Below are 26,438 nucleotides of genomic sequence, written 5' to 3'. Positions count from 1 at the left end.
TTCAACTGTTAAAAAGTTCAATTATCTTCAAAAACTAAGTAATTAAGAGGAAATTAAGGTTCTCGAAAAGGCTTGAGAAATGGAGAAGACCTCAAGTATCTAATCACAAATTTGTTACTAACATTCTGTTCAAAGTGTTCTAGGCGTATGTTTTATAACTCCCAAAACCTTTTCCTTGAATGGTGTAGTTTCGGAGCAAGTCACAGGGAATGTTGTTAAAAATTAATTCATAGCCTCTGTAAACATGAAGCCATGCTCGAGTCTAGCTAAAATGGTCAGAGGGAAAAGGCGCCACTGCCCTAGTCTTAGGGAAAGAGAAAAAGCAGTTTGGGTGGTAGGGAAATCTGTGAGTGGGGTTCTCCCGGGGGTTTGAGGCGTCGCGGGCAGAGGCTGCTCGGCATTCTTCCTTTGGAGGGAAACAGGCAAGATCTAAAGACGGACAGAAGAGATAACTGTGTCCCTCATGTCTTTCCTATCACCCATCCGGTGGTTTTTTTCTCCTTCAGCTTAAGGGGACGCGAAAGAAGGGGGAAATAAACCTGAGTGATGAGCTACTGGGGCTCGGTGGTTAACGGCAGTCTGTGGAGTTTTGACAGTTAGTTAATTAGGCAATAAAAGGAGTAAGGAAAGGTCCAGGAATGATGAAGGTTAAACTGTAAGGAGGAAAGATGTTTAATTAATTTGTATATTGATGCCTGTTTGTCTGATCTTGTGAGAGCTTGTTAGAGGTTAAGATGACCTGCTCTAAGAAGGAGCTCCGCTTCTATGGGATACACTCATAGTTCTGATCCTAGGGGCCCCCGGAAGACAGAATTACCATCATCAGTATGTAGGTGAAGCAGGGAGCTCCTAACTCCACCTGTGGGCTCTGGCAAATACTGTGCCTGGTGACAGCATACTTAAACCACAGCCACCGCTTTCTGCGAGGTAAAGAAATTCTTTTGGGAACTAAATCTGCATGAACAAAATTGTGACATGAGAACTTTGTAATGCCTTGAATCCAAAACCAGTTCGTATTCAGGAAGGCTTATGACATTCTGACACCAGGGGCCACACTCACAGTTAAAGAATAGACAGCAGGCTCCATGTTGTCCAGGTCTCTTTCCAAGGGAGAAAACTTCTGATACATAGGACAGTTCTTGTCCCACAGAACTGGGGGTTTCAAAACATAACCACAGCCACCATTGGCCTCAAACATGGCAGCATTTAAATGCAAAGGGAGATCTGCAAAATAAACAAAGTCAATATTGCTTGTCACTTTGTCACTTAAATGTCATCTTATAAATTTACTTTAAAGTTCAAAAGAACTTTGTATTGATTTTCCCTAAGCTTAAGCATGAAGAAGAGATAACCATTCATTCATTCCATAGATTGACTGAGTGCCTACTATGTACCAGGGTTGTGTAACAAGACGTAAAGTCCCTGTCTCCATGGTGCTCACAGTCCACGGGATATGCCCAGTGCCCACTCTGGCCTAGGTTCTGCCACTTAAAAACTCCTCTTGCAAGTAAAATTTACAACATGTATCCAAAAAAAAATCTTTGAAATACCTCATTTTGTACTGAATTTTAGAAAAGAATAATGGCATTTTCTTACCCCTAAAAGCCAAACCACGCAGACAACTGTATGACCAATTCTTGCTTTTTCAAATGTAAGATAAAATCTTAATAATCTAAAAAAGACTAGGAGACTAGCCAGAAGAACATATCTTTTCCTTAAAATCTCAACTTCAACCTATAAATTACAATACTTCTGCCTCTTTTTTTCATTGTAGTTAAATATGAAAGAAAAAATCGTTATCACATGTGATTCACATCATGTCCACAATCCCCTCCATCATCAACTCTGGAACCCTCACAACGGCTTCCAGTCTTTTGTGGCCAGATTTTATCTGGCACAGTGTTTTGATGAATGATTGGATTCCTGTACTGTTTTTGGGCTCTTACACACTCAAATGCTCCTCTGATGGCGCAAGTCTGTATGAAAAGTTGCCCAGATGAGCAAAAAGTTTATGAGACACACCTGACAAATGTTCCCTCTGATAGATTCCTTCCATGTGCACAGTGAACTCTGCTACATGGACCAACATCAAGGAAAAGTGTGGTAAGCACCACGGAGTAATGAGAAGTTGGCCTCCACTTGTCTCGTGTGTAAAATTATTCCGTGTACGTGGGGTTGGCTGGGATCGTGTGCAGGAATTCCTAGGGTAAGATGTCTTCGACATATGAAAGTTCCTTGGGCCTCAGTCTGCTTATCTATAAAATTAGTGCATGGGACCCCATCTCTCAGGCCCCTTGCAGTCCCCATGTGACTGATTCAATGAGGCAAAGTGTCTTGCCTGCGGTGGGAGAAAATTCTCTTCCCAGGCTACTCTGTGACAGAGTAACACAGACATGGGCTAGGATGGCGAAGAGAGTGAAGCAAACTAGCTCATGCAGAGTTGGTTAATGTGAAATGGATATGTATTACTAACAAAATTATAACAACTCACACCTACTACCCTCTTACTATGTACCAGGCCCCAGTCTAAGCACTTTATGTGCATTGGTGCCTCCCAATAACCCACGAGGTAAATTCTTTTAGTATTCTCATTTTTATAGATGAGGAAATTGAGGCACAAGAAATGAAAAAACCCAAGGCACACAGCTAGTAAGTGGTGGATGCTAGGGTTCAAACCCAGAAAGCCTGAGCCATAGTTTCCAATCTTAATTACTGAGCCATATACTGTACATGTCACAGGGATGTCACAAAGATCAATGAGATATTGTGGGAAAGTCCCTACCCCAGCATTAGGCACATAGAAGGTGCTTGATAATCACTAGCTATTAAATTATGATTATGATGTCAACACCCATTTGGGTTTGAAGTCTGATTTCATTAGCACTGTGTCTATCCTTGTAGCTTTCTAAAACTTTAAAGCACTTTTTCTTAACTAAAATCTCATTTGGTGATGCCAGATGTAAAACAGATCCATGTAGAGCTGCTCAGTTTGGAATAAAGGTGGGACCTCAAATTTAGCCCTCCTATATTGTCAGATTTAGCCCTCCTACTGTCCCCCAGGGGTGGTCCCAGAACTTCATGTAGGGCTATAGTTTTGACCTCTGTTCTACCAAAGTGAAAGATTGTGCATGAATCTATGTAACCCCATCACCTCTCTCCGTCAATGCATGTGATAGCAGATCAAGCATATCACTATCTTTATGGTCTTCTATTAATTCAAAAACCCTGTATTAAGTAGACACTATTCTCATAATAATTATCCCTATATTTTGGAGCTAGAAAAGTCATCACAAAAAGTGTGACAATCATTCAAGAAAGCATAATAAATAATAATAGGAGCTTTTCTTTTGACTGAGGGTGTATGTCTACATACTTGTAGGTCCTGGGACATGAGGCAGGAATCGTTCTGCCCCAGAGAGAAAGAACTTTGAGGGACTGTTGCCAGCAATAACCTGGGTCTGCATACCAGGCTCACGTCAGTTTCCAAACTCAAGAGCTGGTCTTATTGAGTGTAGACATGGGCTACTCCTGCTTCCAGATCACTGCAGACCTTCTGGGAGTTGATGGAACCATTAGAAATCTTGGGAAGAGATGACCTTAAGTCCATGGACATCACTTTGGGGCATCAGGGTCCCCTGAAATTCAGGAAGTGGTAAGACACATGATCCATGGCACATATTTGGAGGCTACAGGGACATTGGGAAGGGGTTCTCTGTTATTTGGTTGGGATATTTTATGGAAAATCAATCACTCCCTAACCTGGGAATTCTTTTCAAAAATTAAAAAATGATTCCAATGTTGTTGACTCTTATCTCTCTATTTGGACTTGCAATTCATAGAGAAGTACCTAGAAGAGACCTGGACCAAAAATCAAGAACTACAGGTTCAGATCGCAGTGGGGCTGAGAGGGACAATCTGTTTGAGCTTAGTGCAGCATACATTTATTGAGCATCAACTGTGTGCAATGTATTGACCAGGTTCTACACTCAGTTTGTGGAAATGAAGACCATTTTTACAGATGACCACACTGAAACTGCACGTAGCTTGTGCTTTGTCCAGGGGAGATGTTTAATCACTGCTTGCTACATCAACTCAAGAGAGGTTATATGGCAGCACTCCCTCCTGGGTTGAAAGATTATGGAGAGAAATTTGAGGATGAACCACACAACACAGCCATCTGCCTCCCCTGAGCGGGGCAGCTTGAACATGCACTCCTGGCTGGATTTGGAAGAGAGGCAGAGGCTCTAGTGGTGAGCGAGGTCAAGATGCAGGTTCAGGGTGTGCCTCTGGACTGCAGGGTGGCCCAAGGAGGGGCAATTCCCATGTCCCCTTCAGCTGTGGCTCCCTGCGCCACCAGGGGAGCCAGTGTGTCTGTACCAGCCTCGGCACTTCAGGAGAAAGGGCACATCCAAAACCAAATGCATTTCCATTTCCTTGAGAAAACCATTTTGCTAGTTATTTCAGTTTACTTAAAATATTTCAGTATCATAATAACCAAGGGCGCCAGCGGACACAGGGCTAAAGACAGAGCCAGAGATGTGAACCCACAAGTCACTTGGGACAGATTGAAAAGGAATTTTTACAACTTTGAAAATATTTCATTATTATTTCCACTTGTGAGTCCAAATCATACTGTTTCCATAACATATCAAAAACACTTAATGACAGTTAACATTTGTGGAATGCTTTCTATGTGCCAGGCACTACGTCAAGTCTGGTACTTCACCTGCATTATCTTATTTAATTTCAATTGAAAGAAGCAAATGTAGCAAGGGCAAAAAAATATGACTGTTATCTCTAACCACACGTCTGCAGGGTCAGCCACACGTGGGTGCTGTTGGCGCCAGTACCAGGTGGCCAGCTGATCCCAGAGCTCAGGCTGTGGTTGACCTTGGCTGGAGGCTGGGCTCTGCTGTGGCTGGTGGGTCAGCACGGTTAGTTAGGATCTGGTTCAGTTCACGTGAGTGGAATGGGAAGGCCGCTTGACTGTTCAAAGGAAAGACTGTGGTTTTTGAATGAGCTTCTAGGAAACATTCCTCATCTATTCTTTCTTCATCTTCTGCAGCTCCCCATCTCCCCCCATAACCAAGTGGAAACAAAAAGCTTTATCCTCTAAACTCCCAGAGTCCTCAAATTTATTATTATAAGCCATTTTGTGGCCTTGAGCAAATTAATTGCTCTGTGCCTTGGTTTGCTCGTCTGAGAAATAGGGATCATAAAGGTATCCGCCTCTTAGGGTTGTTGCGAAGATTAAGTGAGATGACAGGGGTCAAGAATTCTGCCCAGTGCCTGGCACACAGTGAGCATGCAATAAACAGTAGCTTTTACTCTGGACTTTTAGGCCTCATCAGTTACCCGTTATGAGAGTCTCATCGACAGTGGAGAAACACGAACTACCGTCTCTGCTCATGTAATTCACATACTTGTTTTCTTTGTGTTGGCTACTCTTGGAGCACTGACGGTTATTCTCCATTTCAATCTCAAAGGGATGAGAAGAAGCTAAAATGTTTTAACTTGCAAAGTATTTGGAGCGACGCTACTTTCTGACTGCAAGAACAATAGTTTAGCGAGACTAAGCGGTGTTAGGAAATCTCTGCCCCAAAAGATCTTTAAAAACAAACCGCACACAGCCCTATCAAGAGCCGTCCTATGTTTAAAAAGTGCTGTAAAAAGGGGGCAGGAACAAGAGACTCTTAGGGAACCCTTCGAGGTTTTTTCTGTTGCCTTAACTCTGAAACGTCAAGGGCACAATTCAGTATCAAATTCACTTCTGTCTTCTGTCATCTGTATTTTTATCCTCACACATGGTGTGCCCCAGTCTGGAATCCTGGCCCTTTCAAAAAATGTGGTTTGTCGAACTACGTTTACTGAAATATAAGACGCCAAGGAGTGAGGTGAGGAGGCACCCTCTGGGTGGGGCAGGCCCATTACCATCTGTCTGGTAGTTGAGAGCCACGAGCTGTATCCCATGGAGCCAGAACATGAGGGGGTTGGGGTTGGAGGAGTCGATGCGGGTGGCAGCCGGGTAAGTCCTCAGCAGCTGGCAGGCGGTGTGCTGGATCAGTTTCTGAGAATACCTGCGGCACAGACGTTTGGCGGCATTTTCATTCAGCGATGAGATATGGTAACATTTGGGAGTTCTAATGATAGCGCTGAGGGACGTGGTTGGGTTGAGGGAGGAAGAAGATTCCTCCCAGGCCTGTCGCATTCCTTCATAGGAACCTAAACCCCCAAAAGATTAGCCTCAGATTAGTGCAGAAAACTTTAAATATTTTAGAAAGATAAACCCTGAACAACATCCCAGTAACCAATCATAACACAGAACACATCAGAAAACATCGTGCGGGTTACTTGTGAGTGAGTCCACCACCTTGAAACAAAATGAGAGCTGGTGAGTTTTCAAATGAGTATTGCAACACTAACTTAAGTTAAAAGCCTGAAAGTCCTTTGCCTTGGTATCTCATCAGTTCTGTGGACATATTTGCACAAAGATACAACAACACATGTACAAGGGTGTTCATTCTAGCATTGTTGTTTTTTTTTTTTATGAGGAAGATCAGCACTGAGCTAACATCTGCTGCCAATCCTCCTTTTTTTTCTGAGGAAGATTGGCCCTGAGCTAACATCCATGCCCATCTTCCTCTGCTTTACATGGGACGCTGCCACAGCATGGCTCCACAAGCGGTGCTTTGGTGCGCGCCCGGGATCCGAACCGGTGAACCCAGGCCGCCGCAGCTGAGCACACACACTTAACCGCTTGCGCCACCGGGCCGGCCCCTCTAGCATTGTTTTTTATAGCAAAAAAAAAAAAAAAAAAAAAGAAAAAGAAAAAGAAAAGCAACAAAAAAACCCAGGAAGCAACCCAAACCTTCTACCAGTGAGGAAGTGGTTAAATAATCGACAATATATCCACACAATGGAGTACCATAGAGGCATTAAGGAGAACAAGGTAGCTACATGTACAGAAAGCTATGTGAAAAGTTATAGCAAGTATAAAAGTTATACAAACATGCTGAGTTATATCCCATTTGGATTATCTTAAAAAAGATCTTACTTTTCTTGAACAAAACACAATAAACTTAACAGCAGTTACCTCCGGGGAGTAGAACTGGGACATTGAGAATGGAAAGGAATTTTAATAATACTCTGTATTGTTTGAGTTTTTAACTATGAGTATTTATTACTTTTATAATAAAAATCAGAAATAAAATGGATATATCTTCTGGAGTTATAATGGTGAAAAGTGCAGTTCCAAGAACCACTAAAATGTTCCAAGGTGGCTCCAATTTTTACTTTTGAGGCAAACACTGTTAGAATGTCTTCAGTGAAATACTATTTTTTAGGAAGTTAAAAGTGTAAACTCATAATTTTTTAAATGTTTATATCATGCAGATAATCTGAACATTCATGAAAATAAAAAAAGAATTAAAAAGTTCAAAGGAAGTGGTTACACAGTAAAATATCAGAATCATCCAGCATGCAGAATCAAAGATACTGTCAGGTGACTTTACTTTTTCCAGATGTTTTGTTAAGTGATGCTGTCTCCCCAGGGCTCATTCTGCCCGGATTGTTGCCAAAAATGGACTTCCTGCTTTTCCTTTCTTTTCCTCTGCTAGAGCCAGATGCATTTAGAGTTGACAGGCCTGTTCCCATAAAATGAAAATAAATAAGCCAAAAACTACAGGCAAGGGAACTCAACATTTTCCATCCCTGTTAATGTTTATTTTGAAGTCCTACTACTCTCTTATAACCTAGTACAGAAGACCTAGTGGCATTTTTAGCACCGATAATAATAGCATTGTAGGCAATTATAGCACAGTTTTTATCTCTGTAGGCAAATGTGACAAGAAGTGCATGATTATGACAGAATGACGACAAAATCACACACACACCCACTTGATCGTGCACCAGAAAGATTTTGAACAATTACATGAAGAGAAAGTGCTGCTGTCAATATTAAATTATCAGGACCTAATTACTCAATTCGGAGAGAAGAAAGAATGGTGAAGAGCCTGAGCGTTAGCATCATATTGTCTGGGTTCCATTCCTGTCAGTAGGAGCTTTGACTCAACATCTACCCTCTCTGTTCCTCAGTTTCCTTACCTACAAAATGGGTGTAATGATAGGAACTCACAGGGCTAGTCTGAGGATTAAACGGGAAATAAATTATGACGATAGTGATGTTTCATAGCTTCTTTTTCTCACTTCTAGTCCAACCACTCCCTGGATCCTTCCTGCCTGGCACAGTGCCTGGTGCATAGCAGGAACTTAATAGATACTTGCTGAATGAGGAAATGGATGCATACCACGCAGGCCCGGCTCCCGCAGGAAGAGCCATTTAAAGGCACCAGTGAAGCCAGAGTTGCCTCCAAACCATTCCCTCTGTCTACCATTGTACTATTAGAGAGTACTTCCTTCAGCTGAAGCAGCATTCAGGCAGTCCTTTTTGAGAGGAAAATACACCTTCTAAGAACACCATCAGAGAAGACAGGATAGTGTTTAACAAGAACGTAGAATTTGGGGTTTAAACCCTGTTCCTAGAGGTGCGACCTCACACAAGTTACTTAACCTCTGTGAACCACTCCTTCCTCATCTGCAAAAGAGTTGTGTTTAGGATTAAATGAGAGAATACTTAGTAGAATATCTTGTTCAGAGAAAGTGCTCAGTTCATAGCAGCTGTGGGGCTTCTAAATTTTTTTCTCTGAAGTATCTGAAACCACCAAGATGCACAAACTTGGACTAGTGAGTTCTCAAGCTTTAAGATTTTGTGTGAATTTTGCCCTCTACACAGTGATGTAACAATGGATTTTCTCTCAAGTAAAACCGAGGACGGGCCGGAGTGAGGGGCTGTGTTCAATTCTGGGAGACGCATTCTGGCACGTGTCGACATCCCCAAGGGGTATGTGAGCCCTTCCATGAAGATCCTGGTTGTTCTCCTGGGGTGGGGTGAGGAAGCAAGAAAACGAGGGCCTGGTAATCAAGAAAGGGGAAGGAATCCGGAGAGGCCCACAGAAGTAACAGAAGCAGCAACAAAGAACCTTCGTCTGCCCTGCTGGCCCATTTACCAATGACAATGACAATAATGACCATTTCCAGAGAGCCAACTGTTTTCCAGATAGTGTGCTAATTACATTACATACTTCACTACTAATTTTTACAACAACCTCTTGAGTTAGGACTGTTACGTCTTGTTTACAGATAAGGAATGTGAAATGCAGAGAAGTTATATAACTGCCTAGTCAAGGTCACTGAGGAGTCAAGGCCACTGAAGCAGGTTTGTGATCTTGGGGAACTGACTTTACTTCTGGAGAAGATCATAACACATGATCTTCGTGGTGCCTCACTGCTCTGAAGATTTTTTTGCATATGGCTCCTTGGAAGGGACTTGGTGAAAGGTGAGATGAAACTGATAATGTAGCAAAATTAAAATCAATAGTGTAGCAAAATGAACATTTTATGGTATTTTCCTCATGAGCATCAAAATAAATCATAATAACAATAAATATTTAGAAGGTATTATAACAATGATTCTGGCAACACAATTTAGTTATTCTGAGAAAGGAAATAAATTTGGAAAAGAAAAATGTAAGAAATTTCAGTTACTAAAAAAAAATTAAAATATAGTACACCTATAAAGAATGTGTGCTATATAAACAGTTTTAAAAACCAGCATACTTGGAATTTTTAAAATAAGCCAAACAGCCCCACGCTTATCCTGTGCCTCATATCAGAAGCTGGACCAAATGACCTTTTGACTCTTTCAGAATTCTCTATCAGTACAGAAACTGTACCTTTCACAGTGCTTCAAATATCTTTGGGAACTTGTGCTCTTTATTTACTCAGTGCTTGAGAAGAAAAGATAAAGCCAGTGACACGGTTTGGGTATAGCTTCAGCTGAATTTATAAAGAACAAGAGATGCAGTGTGTGCTTCTTGAATGAGTAGTTCTCACATTTGTTCCCATGATGAAGGATGTGAAGGCCACGAGACTCTGACAGGAAGAGGATTCTATCCCATCATAAGAACAATTTCACTGCTGCAAATATGGTCATATTGTAATCATGTGACAGAAAGTCACAATCTGTGAAATCTAAATGGCTAGGTTCTTGCATTTCTTTGAAATCTTTGCTTGCTACTTATTCATTCATATCCTCCTCAACAGAATTTGCTAGCAGATAAGCAGTAGCAGCTGCCAAAAGTTTAAAAACAGCTTACAGGAGAAAACTTGAAATTGAGAAAGTTCCCTTTATGATTTTTTCCCTTTGGTGCGTGAAAAGACCACTACTACCTAGTTTTTTTAATACCCTATCACCTCTGTCCTGTTTGTAGGTCAGAGTGGGAGAAGTGGTGCTTAAGACAAGCCTCTGGAAGCCAGGATCTGTGTTCAGACCACCTTGAAAAAAATGAGAGTTAGTATTTTTTTTTGTTTGTTTGTTCTTGCTTACACCTTTCTTTTCTTTTTTTGGGTAGGGGAAGATTAGCCCTGAGCTAACATCTGTTGCCAATTCTCCTCTTTTTGCTGAGGAAGGTTGGCCCTGGGCTAACATCTGTGCCCATCTTCCTCTACTTTGTACGTGGGACGCTGCCACAGCACGGCTTGAGAAGCGGTGCGTCGGTGCTCGCCCGGGATCTGAACCTGTGAACCCCGGGCTGCGCAGTGGAGCGCGCGCACTTAACTGCTATGCCACGGGGCCAGCCCTGAGGGCTGGTATTTTAACTCCTCTCTCCAGGCCAAGTTTATATACCCTGTTTACTGACATTTGGACAGATCCCCCAATTCCAGCTGCTTTCCTGTTCTCAGAAATCTTGTGCAAGGGAATCCTTTCTCTTAGTATGAGGCGATGAACTTTTCTGACTTCCATATATTTATGGGCTTTCTTGGTTGCCCTCTACCTTCTGCTGCCCCATCTGTGGAACACGTAATTGGATGAGCTCAATGAAGCACCCCCTAGCAAGAGAGGCAGGGTAGTGCAATGGTTAAGGGCAGGCAGGACTATGGAGATAGACAGGCTTTGGAATTGTAGTTCTAACATTTATTAACTGATATGCACATTTTTGGGGAAGTGGTTTATCAGCATAAGTTCACTGTACTTTGTTGTTAGTGCTGTCAAGTTGATTCCGACTCCTAGAGACCTGGTGTACAGCAAAGCAGAACCTTGCCTGGTCTTTTGGGCCATCCTTTCATCTTCCAGCGCTATATCAGAAAATGCTCTGCTACTATTCATAGGGTTTTCATGACCAATTTTTTTGGAAGTCAGTGGCCATGTCCTCTGTCTATTCTGTCTAGTCTAGAAGCTCCACTGAAACCTGTCCACTGTGGGTGACCCTGCTGATATTTGAAATACTGGTGTCATAGCTTTCAGCATGACACAGTATGACAATCAACAGATGGGTGGTGTGGTTCCCTGACCCAGAAACAAACCTGGATCACAGCGGTGAGAACTCTAAATCTTAACCGCTAGACCACCCTGTACTTTAGAAATGGCCAATTGGAGAAATCTCTCTCCCACTGAAATCCCGTCCTTGGTTTGGGTGGAGCCTCGCTATCCAGCTCAGGGATGGGACATGTGCCATAGGCCCTAGACTGTCAGAGCACTGCATGCCCTTGGCCACAGTGATTGGTTCAGGGATGGGCAAGGGACCCAATGAAAAATAACAAAACTGCTGCTGAAAGTTCTGGAAGAGACTCTTACACTAAAGCTGAATCTGGAAACATGTAGTGCTAGCCTACTGCAGCCACCTTGCAACCACAAAGGGAATAGAGCCAACACAGTGGAGGCAGAGTGAGAAATGCGGAGAGAGAAAGCCCTGGATCAAGCTATACCTGAAACTTGTGTAACCCTTCATGTTTCAACACACGAGCCAATAAATTTCCTCTTTGCTTAAGTCAATTTCTGCTACTTTCAAGCAAAAGAGTCTTAACTGATGCACTCTGAAACCTTGGGCCAGTTACTTCATCTCTTTCAGACTTTGTTTTATTTAAAAATGGGGATAAATCCACCTACTTCATAGAATTATTAAAAAGTCAAGAAGATGATGTATGTAAAATACTTAGCACAAATCCTGGTACTTAAGTATTAAGTATTAATAAATTTTAGCTATTAGATTTTATGAATATTATCATCATTAACTATTTTGAAAATCATAAGAAGATCTGGAAAATGAACATTTTATGGTATTTTCCTCATGACCATCAAAGCAAATTATAATAATAGTAAATATTTAGAAGGTATTGTAATCATGATTTCAGCAACACAATTTAGTTATTTTGAGAGCATTCACAACGCCCCATTAAATAAATAGCATATTTTTATTTTTCGGTATCTTTAAATGTTATAGATGATATTGCCTAGTCTTACCTGGAAATTTTACTGCTTGGCAATAGATGACGAGGTCAGAGAGCTCTGGTGCAATCTGTCTGCTTTCCTTTTTATTCTGAGGAAGATAAAATTCTTCTCCCAGTTCCATGTCATAAACCTATCAAGGGAAAAATGATACCAGTTTACATGGAAGGCATATGCCAGCCACCCCTGAATCCCCAAAGCTCTTTACCTGTTCCTCTCTCACGTGATTAGTGTGCTTCGCCCTCCTCTATGTTTATCCATATACATGTCCTAACACCTATCCTAGAGCAAAAGCTTTCTGAGAGCGAGAGATGAGTCTAACTCATGCTTCACCTTCCCTGAGGGCATGGTTCAGTGCCTTAAATGTGGAACAGTCAATGCATATTTGTTGAATGAATAGATGATTGATTATGCATCTTCTGTGGCTCAAATTTTTGACATATTTTATTATTTTGTTCTCCAACAATGTCACTGCAACTATGTCTGTAGATTTGCTCAGAGTCTGCAAACTGTGAGGCACCTGAAGGTGGGGTTTGGGTATTTCATTTGTCTTTCTATTCTCAGTGTCATCCCTCTGTTAACACTTCACAAGCTGGGCCCTGTTTATCTTTTTGGTCATCCCAAACACCTTTAAAACTTCTAGCAATTTCATGAACGTAGCAGGCTGTCTTCTTGGCCTGAATGCCCTGTTTTTGTCTGCTTGGCCAAATCTTCCTTTTCCACCATCATATTCCCTCACACTCAAATAACACTGTGTGATCACTGCTCTTTGTACTTATCCACAAGCACTCTTTACATGTTTGTCTTCATCACTAAACCACCTCTGGTAGCACCTCAGTGCCTGCCCCACAGTACACCTTCAGCAGGTACTGTGGATGAATCAATGACTAACCCCCTACAAATGGCAGGTGGGTGTCCCAAATCATCACCACGTGGGCTTTGGCATCTAAGGGAAAGAGAGGGGAAAGGTGAAGGCAAGGGATAGGGAGGGAGTGAAACTGACAAGAGTACCATGGTCCAAGCGCAATTTAACAGAAACTATTCACCTACCTTTCCTTTATTGCAAACAGAGTTATCTGCTTTCTTTATCCTCTTGGGGATTTCTTCATTATACTCAAACTGAAGCTTGTCATTACATGATTTATTTTCAGGTCTGTCTTCCAGAATGTTGTCTGAAAATGAGTTGGCAGGCTTCAGTGAACAAGAACCAAATGCTTCACTTAAGGGCTACGTCTACATCATTGCAAGGATATTCAGACACTTGTGCTTATCTGTAAGACGGAGGCTCTAGCTACATGTTACCAAAATGATGGCTTGAAGTATAATTTTTAAAATTTGTTAAATGATGTGTTTATTTTTGATTGAATGGACTCATTTACCAGTAGTTTTGGTACCATATACACATAATCTAAATGTGAAGGCTCATTTTCATACAGATGATTGGAATTGTGCCAACATTATGGAAGATACCCTATGTCAAGAAGCTCTCAGCTCACAGGTTTGGGAAGGATTTGGTGGTTGAAGCACTTCTAAATGGTGCATACACGATTTAATCACTCTCACTTTAAAAGGAAGCTACCAGCTTCATTTACGTCTTGAAATGTCAAAACCAGGGGAAAAAAGACATTGTTATTTGCAATGCAGTTTTCACAATTATACTTAATTGGAAAGTAAAGTTTTCAGAATTGTTTATCAATTTATTAAGTGAAAATCTTAAGGATAGGAATTAAAATATATCTAAAAATATCTAAAAGATGACAGATAATCTTATACTTTGCTCTTATTTTGGTATATCTATTCAAAATTACATTAAACGGGTTAGAGGTATATCATGATTACATTCTTTTAAAACGAAAAACAAAAAGCTCAATTCTCACTCCAGATTTACTATGTCATCACCACAAATACTTACACCAAAATTTCCTTATATCAAATCAGGGCATGCAGACTGCCAAGAAATAAATGAGATCAATCATTTTATTACATTTTTATTCATATAAGTGTGGCAACTTCATGCTAATCAGGCCTAAGAAATTGGAAACAGAACACCGACATTCATGCAGTTAAAATGCCAGTTCAAATGGCTTTACCTTCCTGACTGTTAGGAGCAGGAGAAGCAGTAAGGACATCTGCTACAGAAAAACAGAATCAGAAAGGGATGAAAGTAAGGAAAATAAGACACAAAGCCAGATAAGTTAAACTAAGGTACAAAGCAAAGCATAAATAACAACAGCTTAGATTATAAGGTAAATGAAACAAGAAATCTTCCATCAATGTAACATTTTGACTATTAAGGGACACAAGGGCTAGTAACAAAAGAAGTGCACACATTATTAATGTTAATCAGGCGGCCAGATTCACGTTCCATATTTGCAGTTACTGACTGTAATACTCCCAGTAATAGATTGTGTCAAATGCATAGAAATTAATTCATTAGAATCATGCATTGTCATAGAATATGTCATAAGTTGCAAATTGAAATCTGTGCTCTAGTGTACGTTCAAAGCTAGTCAAGAAAAAACAGCAAGGTTGTGAAAAAATTAATCCATATTTACTTAATGAAATGTAATTAAATATTCATTAAGAACTTGTTGGCCAAAAGGCACAGTACCAGTTCCTGAAATACATAAGCCTCATTTGCAACTTCCTTTAGATTTTCTGGAAGTAACTTTGTGGCTAGAAATCATCACATTTTATAGGCAAAAGAGGCTTTAGACTAATTCTCTCATTTCATAGATGTGAAAACTGAGGACTAGAGCTTTCACAGAGATAAACTGGGACAGCCAGACTCGAGAGATGGGCTCTTAACCTGGGATGCCTGCGAGAGCTTCAGAAGGTCTGTGAAAACTCCTGAAATTTTATGTAAAAACTTGAGAGCATGTTTATTTCTCTGGTCACAGCTTCCTACATCTCATCCTCAGAAGGACCCATCATTACAAGAAGCTTAGAAATCTGTGGGGTCCCTCTAAGAAGCTAGCAATGGTCCTACCCACAGCAGGTAGCTTTCTATTTTCTTCTCATCTCAGTTGCAGAAAGTGAAGATGGTACAGGGAAGCAGAGATGAGCAAGGCACCACAAACCACTACCAAAAGTGCAAGACTGAAAGGGCATTTAACAGTGGCATAAGGAAGCCTTAATACAACGAGCTCAAACGAGTCACAGCATAACAACAAGGTCTGTTTGGGACCAGCCAGTCAGAGGAATCTTCCAACGAAATGGGAAATAATCATGGGGTGGCAGTGGACTTAAGTTGTCATAGATCATAGATGATAGTGCTAGAAGAAGGGAGATCAGCCGACACGCAACAGAGCCTTTTCGTTACACATCTAAGGGACCTAAGGCGTAGAGTGGTGACAGAACATTGCCCAAGGTCTCACAGTGCACTCGAGCAGAACCCGGTGGGGACCCTTTCCATGTATACCTTACCTTAGAACATGCGGGTTTTAAAAAAGCATGCAACTATCATAGAAATTCAGTGGAGTAGGGTTTAAATTTTACTCTCCTAACCGAAAATAAATCAGAAAGATACTTCCTCTATCTGTTCATTTTGTTATTTGCATATCAAAAATTCCTATAATAATACTACTAATAATTAAGAAAAGCCTTCTCCTTTCCTGTTCTCAAAAGTACAGAAGAAACACAGGAGTACTTTATGATAGAGTGCGTTTATCTTCCAATGTATTAACTTCTTACAGGGGTAAATGACATCTGGATTGATTGATTTCTTAAATGTGGTTTTCATTCCTTTCTTTTTTTTTCGGGGGGGGGAAGATTGGCCCTGTGCTAACATCTGTTGCCAATCTTCCCCTTTTTTCTTTTTTCTCCCCAAAGCCCCAGTACATAGTTGTGTATCATAGTTGTAGGGCTGGAGCTCTTCTATGTGGGACGCCACCTCAGCATGGCCTGATGAGCGGTGAGTAGGTCCACGCCTGGGATACGAACCGTCAAACCCCGGGCCACTGAAGCAGAGCGTGCGAACTTAACTGCTACACCAAGGGGCCGGCCCCTTCATTTCTTATCTGAATAAATTTGTTCTTCTATGGGACAACATCACCACGACTGTAGTAGAGATCCATAGGGAAGAATAAGTCAATACAAAAATATTCATATTCCCACAATGTTTCAGGAATAGGATACAAGAAATTATCATGACTCTTTTTCATTTTCTTCCCCTCTCTCTCTCTCCATCAGAGAATATGCCCCTTGTATTATCTCATGGGATTTCAGGTCAAGTAAATCGGCTTTTAGTTGATGGTATGAAGCAATCAACTATTACTAACGACACATATTAAATGGACATAGACTAGTATTGTATTTGGGGGCAGAAAGAGACTGGACTGTAACTGCTGGCCACGATGGAGGCTCATGGAACTGAACGTGACTAGGAGAATCCTAGAGCGTGAGAGGAGGGTAGCTTGGCTGTCTTAATGCCAACAGTAAATGATTGCTGGTCTGAGCATATTTGCTTGTTATCAAAACAATTATCTTACACAGAAGTAATATTTTCTACATATGTAATGTTTAAGTAAATAGAAACTTTGGCATTTTTCATTACTACATTGTTTTCTTTCAGAAGTTGCCAAAATAAACAGACTATCATCAGCAATGGTACCTGAGAAGACATTTTGTAATCTATAACAAATGACACTAATTTAGTGCAAATGAAACACACCTGAAACCTAATTTTCATATAAGAAGAATCCTTCACCGGTAATCGGTAGATTACATCACTCATGTGACTTTTTGTATTGCACCATTAGCCATCACCCATATTTTGTCCCTTTGATGGGGCCAGAAGCAAATAAATGTCTGGTTGGCTTAGCAATGTGAGAACCAGGGTAAGGAGGGAAGGGAAATGATGCTTCTTTCTTTTCCATACTCCTAGAGCAGAAGTGAACGCAGTGAAAGGAAGAAGCAAAGAGCACAGAAACGTGATGCTGCCCCCTGCAGGCGGTGCAGGAGAGGGAAAAGATTCAGCTACAGTCTACAATTCCTGCCAAGAGGATCAGCCATGCTAGAAACTGACAGGTGAGAATGGGGTCTCTCGGCTGTAATTCCACCTCCTCCTCGAGAAACTCATTTACGATTGACCCTTGTAGTGCATCCCACACCCTCCTCCTTCTTCTTTCCTTGGGTGGTGGCTGTAGTGGCTAACAGATCCCTTTCCTTGCTTGGGCCTCCTCACTAAGTGGCAGGATTCAGAAACTCTTGGATAATATTACTATAATCTGTATTGTTAGTCTATGGAGTGCCAGACATATTTTTGGGAAAAAAAAAAAAGACACCAATAAAACCAACAGAAAATCATCCAGGCACTTCCCTGTGCACAGCATAGGGTTCTGTTTCTCTTACCATCAGAGAGGGATTCATAGTCATAATCATATTCATCCTCTTCATCTTCCTCTTCCTCGTTATTAGTAGGTGGAGGGTTGGCATTCCCACCATTATAAGCTTGGGCTTGCATGGATGCTAACTGATGAGCCTGTAAGATAAATCAATAATTAAAGACTGCAGATGCTAAGCTTCTGAACTTCCATTTATAGCTTTCAAAATGATCATCTAATGTTTACTACAGTCATTAAAAGTGGCTTATCCTATTTTGATTCATTTGGGAAAGGAAAAAAAATCTAAATTCACTTGAAGTACAAGGTTAATACTTGGGCAAAAGTTAACACTCTTACAGGAGGAATCCCAGAGCTTTTAGAAACAATCTCAAGGAATTCGAGTGTGGTGCCCAGCCATCTGGCTTCCTTGGGGCAAACCCTCTGGGAGAAACCTTGGTGTTTCAGAGAACCACCACCAATCCCAAATGATGAAGGCGTGAATCGGTCCATCAATTTCGAAAAGTAAATCTCTGCTAGAAACAGTTTTTTTCCCTTCTTAAAATAATATCTAAAGGCCTCTGACCTTGAGAAAAATGTTAGAATCCCTATGGACACAGAGACCAAAAGAATAGTTGTTGGTTTAAATAAAGTTTTTCAACAGACTTTATCTGAACCATAAATCAGATTAACAAAATAGGCTTAGAAACTTCCAAAAACTTGATGTGTGCTGCCAGGGAGGTCACGTGCCTCTACATCTGACTAGAATTACTGTGATGGGACATCACAGGACACAAGAATAAATAGAGGTCTGGGAACCTCACATAAGGAAATAATCTGAAATATAGGAAAAGTTACTTGCGTGAATTAAAAACAGGAAACAATCTAAAAGTTCAACAATGGAGGAATGGAGTCAGTAAACTATGGTGTATCTGCTTGAGAGAATGAGACATGAAAAAATAATTCTGATATATATTTACTGAACAAAGGATACAGAATTGTGTATGTGTATACAATATTTGTACATGTAAATATATACATGTATACATGTAAATATATACAATTCTATATCCGTTGTTCAGGATCTATATATCTCTCTGTATATATATACTGACTGTAATAATATAAAATGACATGCATAAAAAAGCTAGATATTTGTTTGTTTGCTTTTGGTGAGGGAGATTGGCCCTGAGCTAACATCTGTGCCAGTCTTCCTCTATTTTGTATGTGGGATGCCACCACAGCATAGCTGGACAAGTGGTGTGTAGGTCTACGCCCGGGATCCAAACCCATGAACACCAGGCCACCAAAGTGGAGTGCGCAAACTTAACCGCTACGCCACCAGGCCGGCCCCAAGGCTAGATATTAAATGTTAATACAGCAGGGATTCTTGACCTGTTTTGTGGTATAGACCCCTCTGGCAGTCTGATGAGGTAGGATCCCTTCTCAGAATGATGTTTTAAATACATAAAATAAAATATATAAGGTTACAAAGGAAAAAAAGAATGTTGAATACAGTTATCACATGTTGAAAAATTAAATTTGTGCTATAGGAATATATGTCTCTTCGTTAACACAGTAAAAAATATATAATGGTAGGTTGTAACGCTTTTGAAATAGTGATGAGCATAATTCTTGGAGCTATTAGCAACTACTGTGATATAATATGAAAAACCTGTGATTTCTATTGGTGAAAAAGACATAGGTACTGCCAACATTTCTGTGGTTTGTTCCCTACATTTATAATCAGAGGAAATGCTAAATTTCAGCTAGAGGTTAGCGAAAATGAAGATGTAATTTTTTCTCCATCTAAGTTCATGGACCCCCTGAATTCTATCTGTGGATATTACCAAGGTGAAGAATCCCTGTAATACAGGTTGTGTTTGGCCTTGGAACTATGTATGTTTTAAAATAGTCTATTCCCGGGCCGGCCCCCTGGCTTCGCGGTTAAGTGCGTGCGCTCCGCTACTGGCAGCCAGGGTTCGGATCCTGGGCGCGCACTGACGTGCCGCTTGTCTGGCCATGCTGAGGCCACGTCCCACATACAGCAACTAGAAGGATGTGCAGCTATGACATACAACTATCTACTGGGGCTTTGGGGAAAAAAAAAAGGAAGGAGGAGGATTGGCAGTGGATGTTAGCTCAGGGCCGGTCTTCCTCAGCAAAAAGAGGAGGATTAGCATGGATGTTAGCTCAGGGATGAGCTTCCTCACACACAAAAAAATAAATAAATAAAATAGTCTATTCCCTAAGCTGCCTGAAATGTGGTTATATTACCTTTATAATAAAAATGTGTATCTAAGGAAGATACAATTTAGGCTATATCTATATCCAGATACATATTTTACAATGCAGTCCACTCTAGATAATTGAACGATGTCTAGGCTGGGATTTCTCAAAGTGGGTTTTATGGAACACTATCTCCATGAGTGTTAATAGCTGTTATGTAAAAAATGACAATTACAGTAACCACAAAACACAATGGAAGTTTGGAAACAGCAGCTTAAACAAACTGAAACACATTTCTACTACAGAGTTTCACATAGCCTTCATTTAACACGCTCAAGGACATCATGATTCTTCAAAGATCTCCAGTGCAGCATTTCCCATGCTTATTGAACCAGGGAATTTTTATTTTTATTTTTTCAGAGTGTCTCATAGGATTAGCATTCTTCAAAACTTTGGGAAATCTGCTCTAGGCACAAATGAGTCACAAAAGCAAGTCTATTTGTCACGGATAAGAGAAAGGCCTTGACGCAGCAAGCATTCAAGGTAGAGCCAAGTGTCAAGAATGATGATGCAAGGAGCCTGGTAGGCCCACTGGCAGAAATGTGTGAGAACTGTATGGTAGGAGCGGTGCTATTCAAAGACCCAGAGACTAGCAACGTCAGAAGGTGGAGCGCCAAGGTCCGTTAGATGCTCAAATACTTCCACCAGTGCATGAAGTATGGGAGAGGTGGCCAAATGAACAGCCAAGAGCTGACATCCTTATTCTTTGTTTTTCTGCGGCAGAAAAACAGGACCCCAGCCCTTGAATAAAAGCAGTTTAGATATAGGTCAGGGGTTAGAGGGAGGGGTCAGATGAGGAGACTGGCTCAGATGGGTCTAGACAGGAGCCATGTCTTACTCTGCTCTGTTGCCCCAGCACCTAGCACAGTGCCTGTCATCTGGTGTGAATCGTGTGAATCTAGCAGGTTGGAATTCAGGAGACCAAGGTTGGAACACTGGACTTCTGGTGGGGTGTAGCTACAGGGCCTCTGTGAGAGCCTTAGCACTAGCCTGAGGCAGATGGAGGGCTTAAGAAATCCCGCTCTGAGTCAATCCATCCTTGCTAAGGGTGAGTTCCTAGCGTGGAAATGACCCAGGCCTTCTAAATGAGGGGTTGGGTCTGTGCACACTGGCGCTCTAGGCATTCATTCACTTGGTGTCGTGTGAACTCAGATCACTAGGTCCAGACCCACAACCTGCCAGGCCACTAAGAGGCCTGCAGATATGATTGTCAGTACTCTCCAGAAATCATGGGGGTTGGAAGTGATCTTAAAAAACTGGAAATGGGATTACGTTGTCCCATTTTTCTAAAATGAGGAGGAGGTAAGTTGTAGAAATTATACGGTAGGAAGTGTCAAGGTGATACCTGACAAAATTTCAGCATGGATTATTAATTAGTTGGTTGTGAGAACACAGAAAAAGGGGCAGTTAGCAAGAGTTAGCATGAGTTTACTAAGAACAAATCTCCCACACAGTAACCTCATTAGACTTTTTGGATAAGGTAACTCACTTTGTGGGAAACAACAGATAAGCAGTGTTTCTAAACTTCCATGATGACAAGAATTATTTTTAAATAAACAGATTACCAAGCCTTCCTTGTGGAAATTCTGATTTAGTTGGGTAGCTCTGGGACCTAAGAATCTATGTTTTTAAAAGTGCCCCAGTGATTCCCATCAATGTATTCTGACTTCTGTATTGCCTTTGAAAAGGTCTTTCCTGAAGGCCTGAATATGAATCCTAGCTCTGCCACTATGAGCTGGGTGGCTTTGAGAAAGTTACATAAATGGCCAGCCCTCAGTTTTCTATTCTATAAATAAAGACGTTGAAGCAGAATGGAGAAATGCAGCCTGTGAGAGAGGAGAGCACCAGGCAGGGGTGCTCATACCTAAACTCCAGGGGGCTCTGTACGAAGGGCCACAGGGCTCTCCACTTGGCCGTCTGGCTCAAGGTCAACTTGGGATGAAGGCACAATTTGAAAAAATGCTAATAAATACACTGGATGACAGATGTTGAAATTCACAAAGAACTTGGTATGCTGCAATAACATAGCAAAACCAAGAAGAGCAAACACAAGAGATAAATGCGAGGCTCCTGCACACGAAAGGTTAAAACTAACTGTAAACCTGGAACAATGAAGAGACTAGACATAAGAACAGCCCATGTGAAAATAACTGAACTCTTTTCATTTTCCACAAACTCAACATGAGCCTGGTGTGTGCTACAGAATTTTAAAAGTGAGACTAGTCCTAGGCTGCATTAACTGAGGTATAAAGTTCAAATTAACAGAGGTGATGGTTTCACTGTCCTCGTGCTGTGAGACCCTGTCTGGAGCATTGGCTTCGTTCTGGAAATCATGTTTTAAGATTGACAAATTCAAGAATATCCACAAATTTAAGAATATCCAAAATATTCTTAATGGAAAGTGAAGAGTCTTAGCAGCCATGTCCTGTGAGGAACAGTTGACACAACAAGAATGTTTAGCTTGGAGAAGAGAAAAGCTGGTGGGGAGACACATGTTCGCTTTCTAGATATACAGTTAGTCTGTGCAGAGGGAAGAAGCAGTGCCAAAGAGTAGGAGGACCAGGAAGGAAGATTTGGGCTCAACAGAAAGCAGACTTCTGTAACAACACGATCTATTCGTCAGTGGAATGGAGGCTGTATAAGTAACTGCAAATGACTGTGCCAAGAATGGGAAAGGCAACAGCTACGAGAACATTCAAACACATTTTGAAGGCCATAGAGGTATGCACAGGGCAGCTGCATCTGCTTGGCAGTGAGGAGTGGGCAGTAGGTGCTGGATAAAGAAAACAGCACGGAGGAACAGTGGTATAGAAGAAAAAGCGCCCAGTGCTGGGTAGTCAGTTACTGATGCAGCAATTCAGGAAGGCCAGGCATTAGAGAACACAAGCTAATATTTTAGTCAATTGACTTCATAACAAAGCCCATCAGCATAGGTTTCATGGTCTCTGGAACCCAAGTAAACGCCAGGCCTTCTGGAGCAGCTTTGAGAGTGTAGATCTGGACAAAGGTAGACCTAGCAGAGGTCTCAAACTGGTGGTCCTCAGGGCAGACTTCACCTCCAGACCAGACTTCTTTGGCCGGTGCAGTGTTTTAAAAAGAATTTAATTAGAGCTGTTCATTTATGGGGGCAAGCACACTCCACTCCTGTCCTCACCACTTCCAACTGTCATATATCCAGCTGGCTCCTCATATTTATGTTTCCCGCTTGATCCCTGAAGGTGGCTGATGTTGTAACTCTTGGCATAGAGCTGTGTGTGATCTTCGAATTGGGTAATGTGTACCTCCAGGGTATGCACAGTCTTCTAGGGATGTGCTGGTTCATATATTTTTAAAGGAATCAATTTCTAGATTCAAGATTTTCAACATCTACGTGTACTTTTTTATAAATAGTCCTGCCTGAGAACAAGCTTATGGTCGGCTAGTTCTCCCTTCCCATCTTCTTTTCATAATTGCACTTCTCCCACTTGACAAAAGAAAACAACTCTCACTATCGATCAACGATCTTACTATGATGCACAAGATGAGGTGAAAAACCACCCAAGGCAGCAAAGGCACATTTGAGAATGTAGAGCTCCTGAGAGAGTCTTGAGAAACTAAAGAGGAGAGCATCTTATTTCATCCAGGCACAAGACATGAACAAGGCTCCATGCCTTATCTATCTGTCTGTCTATCTATCCATCCATCCATCCATCTCCTTTCTCTTCCCTTCCCTTTTCTTCCTTTTCCCTTCCCTTCCCTTCCTGCTATCTTCTGTCTGTCCATCCATCCATCGATCTTAGAACTAAAATTCAAAAGTGAGATGGTCATCATAGGGATGATAATAGAATGTTTATTTAAATTGAAAAAATAAAGTCAGACTTTTTCTGACCAAAAGTAAGTCTGGCTGACTGGGCTGATTTATTTATGAGGACTGTTTTTGTACATTATATTTGTATATAATTTATTTTATCTATAATATATTTATGTATAATAATTAATACGTCTGAAAAAATATCCTTTGTAATTGTTGAAACTTGTGATAAAATTTTTAATGTCACCTTAAAAATGTATGAGGGGGAAAATGGATGAGAGAGGTACATAGTTTTTCAAAATTCTTTGAAGGGATACTTGAGCAAAAAAAGTTTGAAGACCATAGGTCTGGAGGATCCATGATAACTTTGAGCTGCTCTAGTTAGGGCAAATCAGATCATAGGGATCTGCGAGGCTGGACTGGTTTAGGGTCCTTTCTGTAAATATCTGCTTTTCTGCTCAGAAGGGTAAGTCTAAAGATGATGGAGCCTCTGGCCTCACCTTCCTTCTCCACTCTGAGAACAAGTGAAACAATGTGGGCTTTTGGTGGATCACTGGGGTTACTAGGTGATATAACCTTAGCCCCTAAAACTCAGCCCGGACTTTGGGCCACCTGGAATCCCGTTGTGGGTGAGCTGGACAATCTGGGAACTCCCTATATTTATTAGAACAGCAGATGACAGGATGCTCCAAGGGGCCCCTCAGAGAAGCAGTAATGTTCTAGAATGGCAAGAAACACTGGAAATAGAGCCTGAGAAGTGGGATAATATTATGTTTACAGAGTGTCTGCAATTCTGACAGGGGTCTCATGATTCATCTTGGGAGAGATATTGTGAGATTTTAGCGCCAGAAGGGTCCTTTGAGGCTAGTTACCTTAACATTCCCATTTTATAGATGGAGAAATGGAGGCCCAGAAAGACTGACTGGCCCATGGTCACATGGAGGGTTTGTGACAGAGCTGGCAGCTAGAACTTGGTATCTTGGCTCCCCACCTAATGCTCTTTCTCCAACATCATGCTATATATCATTCAGCTTTAAACTCAGGCCCTACCTGTGAGTTCTACAAATTAGAGTTTTTAGACTACTACCAAATTGACTACTCAACTAGGTCAAACTGGACACTTGACTCAATTTGACTTAACATTTTTATTAATGACTTAGGGCAAAGGTTCCAAATATGCTGGGCTCATAGAAGCCTTCTGCTGACTTCTCTTTTCTCTGGGAATCACTAAAGCAGGACTGGTGTAGAGCTTGGAGGCTAGGAGGTGATAGCACAGAGAGAGATTAAAAGCTATAGGATGCAATCTAGTTTTAGCTCTAGATTGTCCCCACTGCTGGAGCTGCACCATTCTACCCCTGCAGGGTACTGAGGTTCATGCAGCAACTCTTGGTTGCTGTAAGTTTCAAAACTGGTGTCTTAGGGCCAACAGCACCCTCTTAAATAGGATAAAGAGTTTTGGCAGCTGTCATTCTGTGGGATAAGTAAGCGCAACCTGGCATATGGACTTGTGGTCCTGGACCTAAACTTTATCAGGGATCCTCGGGCTGACGGCCATCCTACACAGGTGGGTTTGTGGTACTTGGCATGCAGATTTTCATGGGTGAGGTGGGTTGGGAGTGCCTCAGAGTCCACATGCTACAGTGATACACTCTGCCAAATTCCATGCTGGGACCACAGGGCTGCTGCTACTGGGGTTCCACCACCAACCTCAGGAATCACAGCCCCATGTCCAAGTGCTCTCCCTACTGGGGGCTCTCCCTACAGGAGGCTCTCCCTACAGGGGGCTCTCCCTACACGGGACTATGGCAACCACTGTGGGATTGACAGCCATGAAGCCCAGGTCTAGAGACAAGAGTCACACATTATCTTGCTCAGAGTAAACTAAATAAGAGAGGTACATTCTACATGGGAAGTCAGTTTTACAAAATAAAATTTTAGGTGAGTGGGATGAGAATATTTATTGGTCCATTAAATGAAAAGCCAAAAATCAAATGTATCATTCAAGGAAACTCAATCTTCAAACACTGGTTTCCCACCAGGTCATCTGAAAGCTTAGAATGACATCAATTTCTTTGTTCTGGGCACACAGCATACCCATAGCCTCTTTAACAAGTGGAGAGTACCTTTTGCTTTAAGATATCCACTGGCGTCTGATGGGCTTTTAGCTTCTTATTTTTAAGAAGCACTTTTCTTCTAAGTTGGTCAGGTGAGGGAAGCATTGGATCATCTGAGAAATCACTCTCAAATAAGAATTTAGCCACCAGTTTTTCTCCAAGCACGGTCTAAAAAGAATAAAGAAAAACACATAATCAATGACTTTTATCTATAATTCAACTAGATACTTCAGCCTAGTTGAATTGTTTAAAAAATCCTAGGAAGAGGAAATAGGAATGAAGTTGTGCCCCCCCCCACGCCCCCCCAACAATAGTCTTACTGGAAGGAAGGGAGGGGGATAGCAGGCCAGGAGGAGAGTCTAGGCCACTTTCCAGGTGGGGCCAGCTCTAACTATTTTGGAAAATGATCTGGGGTCTGATGTACTAAAGAAGAAAACAGAGATGCAGTTAGAGGCTGTGGTTTGTAGAATGTAGTCTGTTTCAGAAGTGGGTAAGAAGTAAAAAAGATGGAAACCTTGAAGTAGGTAGGGAGTGGGGAGAAAGCTGAAAGATAATAGAGAGAATTTGCTACCATTTGGTAT

General features: G+C 41.4%; 1 protein-coding gene across 2 annotated transcripts in view; it reads right to left on the bottom strand.

Annotated features, from left to right (window-relative positions):
* The window catches only part of PLCE1 (phospholipase C epsilon 1), a 325,603-nt gene that overhangs the window by 22,931 nt on the left and 276,234 nt on the right, over positions 1–26,438 (bottom strand). For both annotated transcript variants that reach the window (XM_087432292.1, XM_087432293.1), the window contains exons 19-25: positions 25,867–26,025; positions 17,696–17,825; positions 13,394–13,515; positions 12,359–12,476; positions 7,512–7,643; positions 5,932–6,222; positions 1,061–1,224 (exon numbers count right to left, since the gene is read on the bottom strand). In XM_087432292.1, the coding sequence (XP_087288418.1) occupies positions 1,061–1,224; positions 5,932–6,222; positions 7,512–7,643; positions 12,359–12,476; positions 13,394–13,515; positions 17,696–17,825; positions 25,867–26,025 (1,116 nt within the window). The remainder of the gene's footprint in view (positions 1–1,060; positions 1,225–5,931; positions 6,223–7,511; positions 7,644–12,358; positions 12,477–13,393; positions 13,516–17,695; positions 17,826–25,866; positions 26,026–26,438) is intronic.

The sequence above is a fragment of the Ceratotherium simum genome, chromosome 6, assembly GCF_057802395.1.
Source record: "Ceratotherium simum simum isolate JZ-2026a chromosome 6, ASM5780239v1, whole genome shotgun sequence".
In the NCBI taxonomy this organism is placed as follows: Eukaryota; Metazoa; Chordata; class Mammalia; order Perissodactyla; family Rhinocerotidae; genus Ceratotherium; species Ceratotherium simum.
Note: the sequence above shows the minus strand (reverse complement) of the source record. Positions and strands in the feature narration are given on the sequence as shown.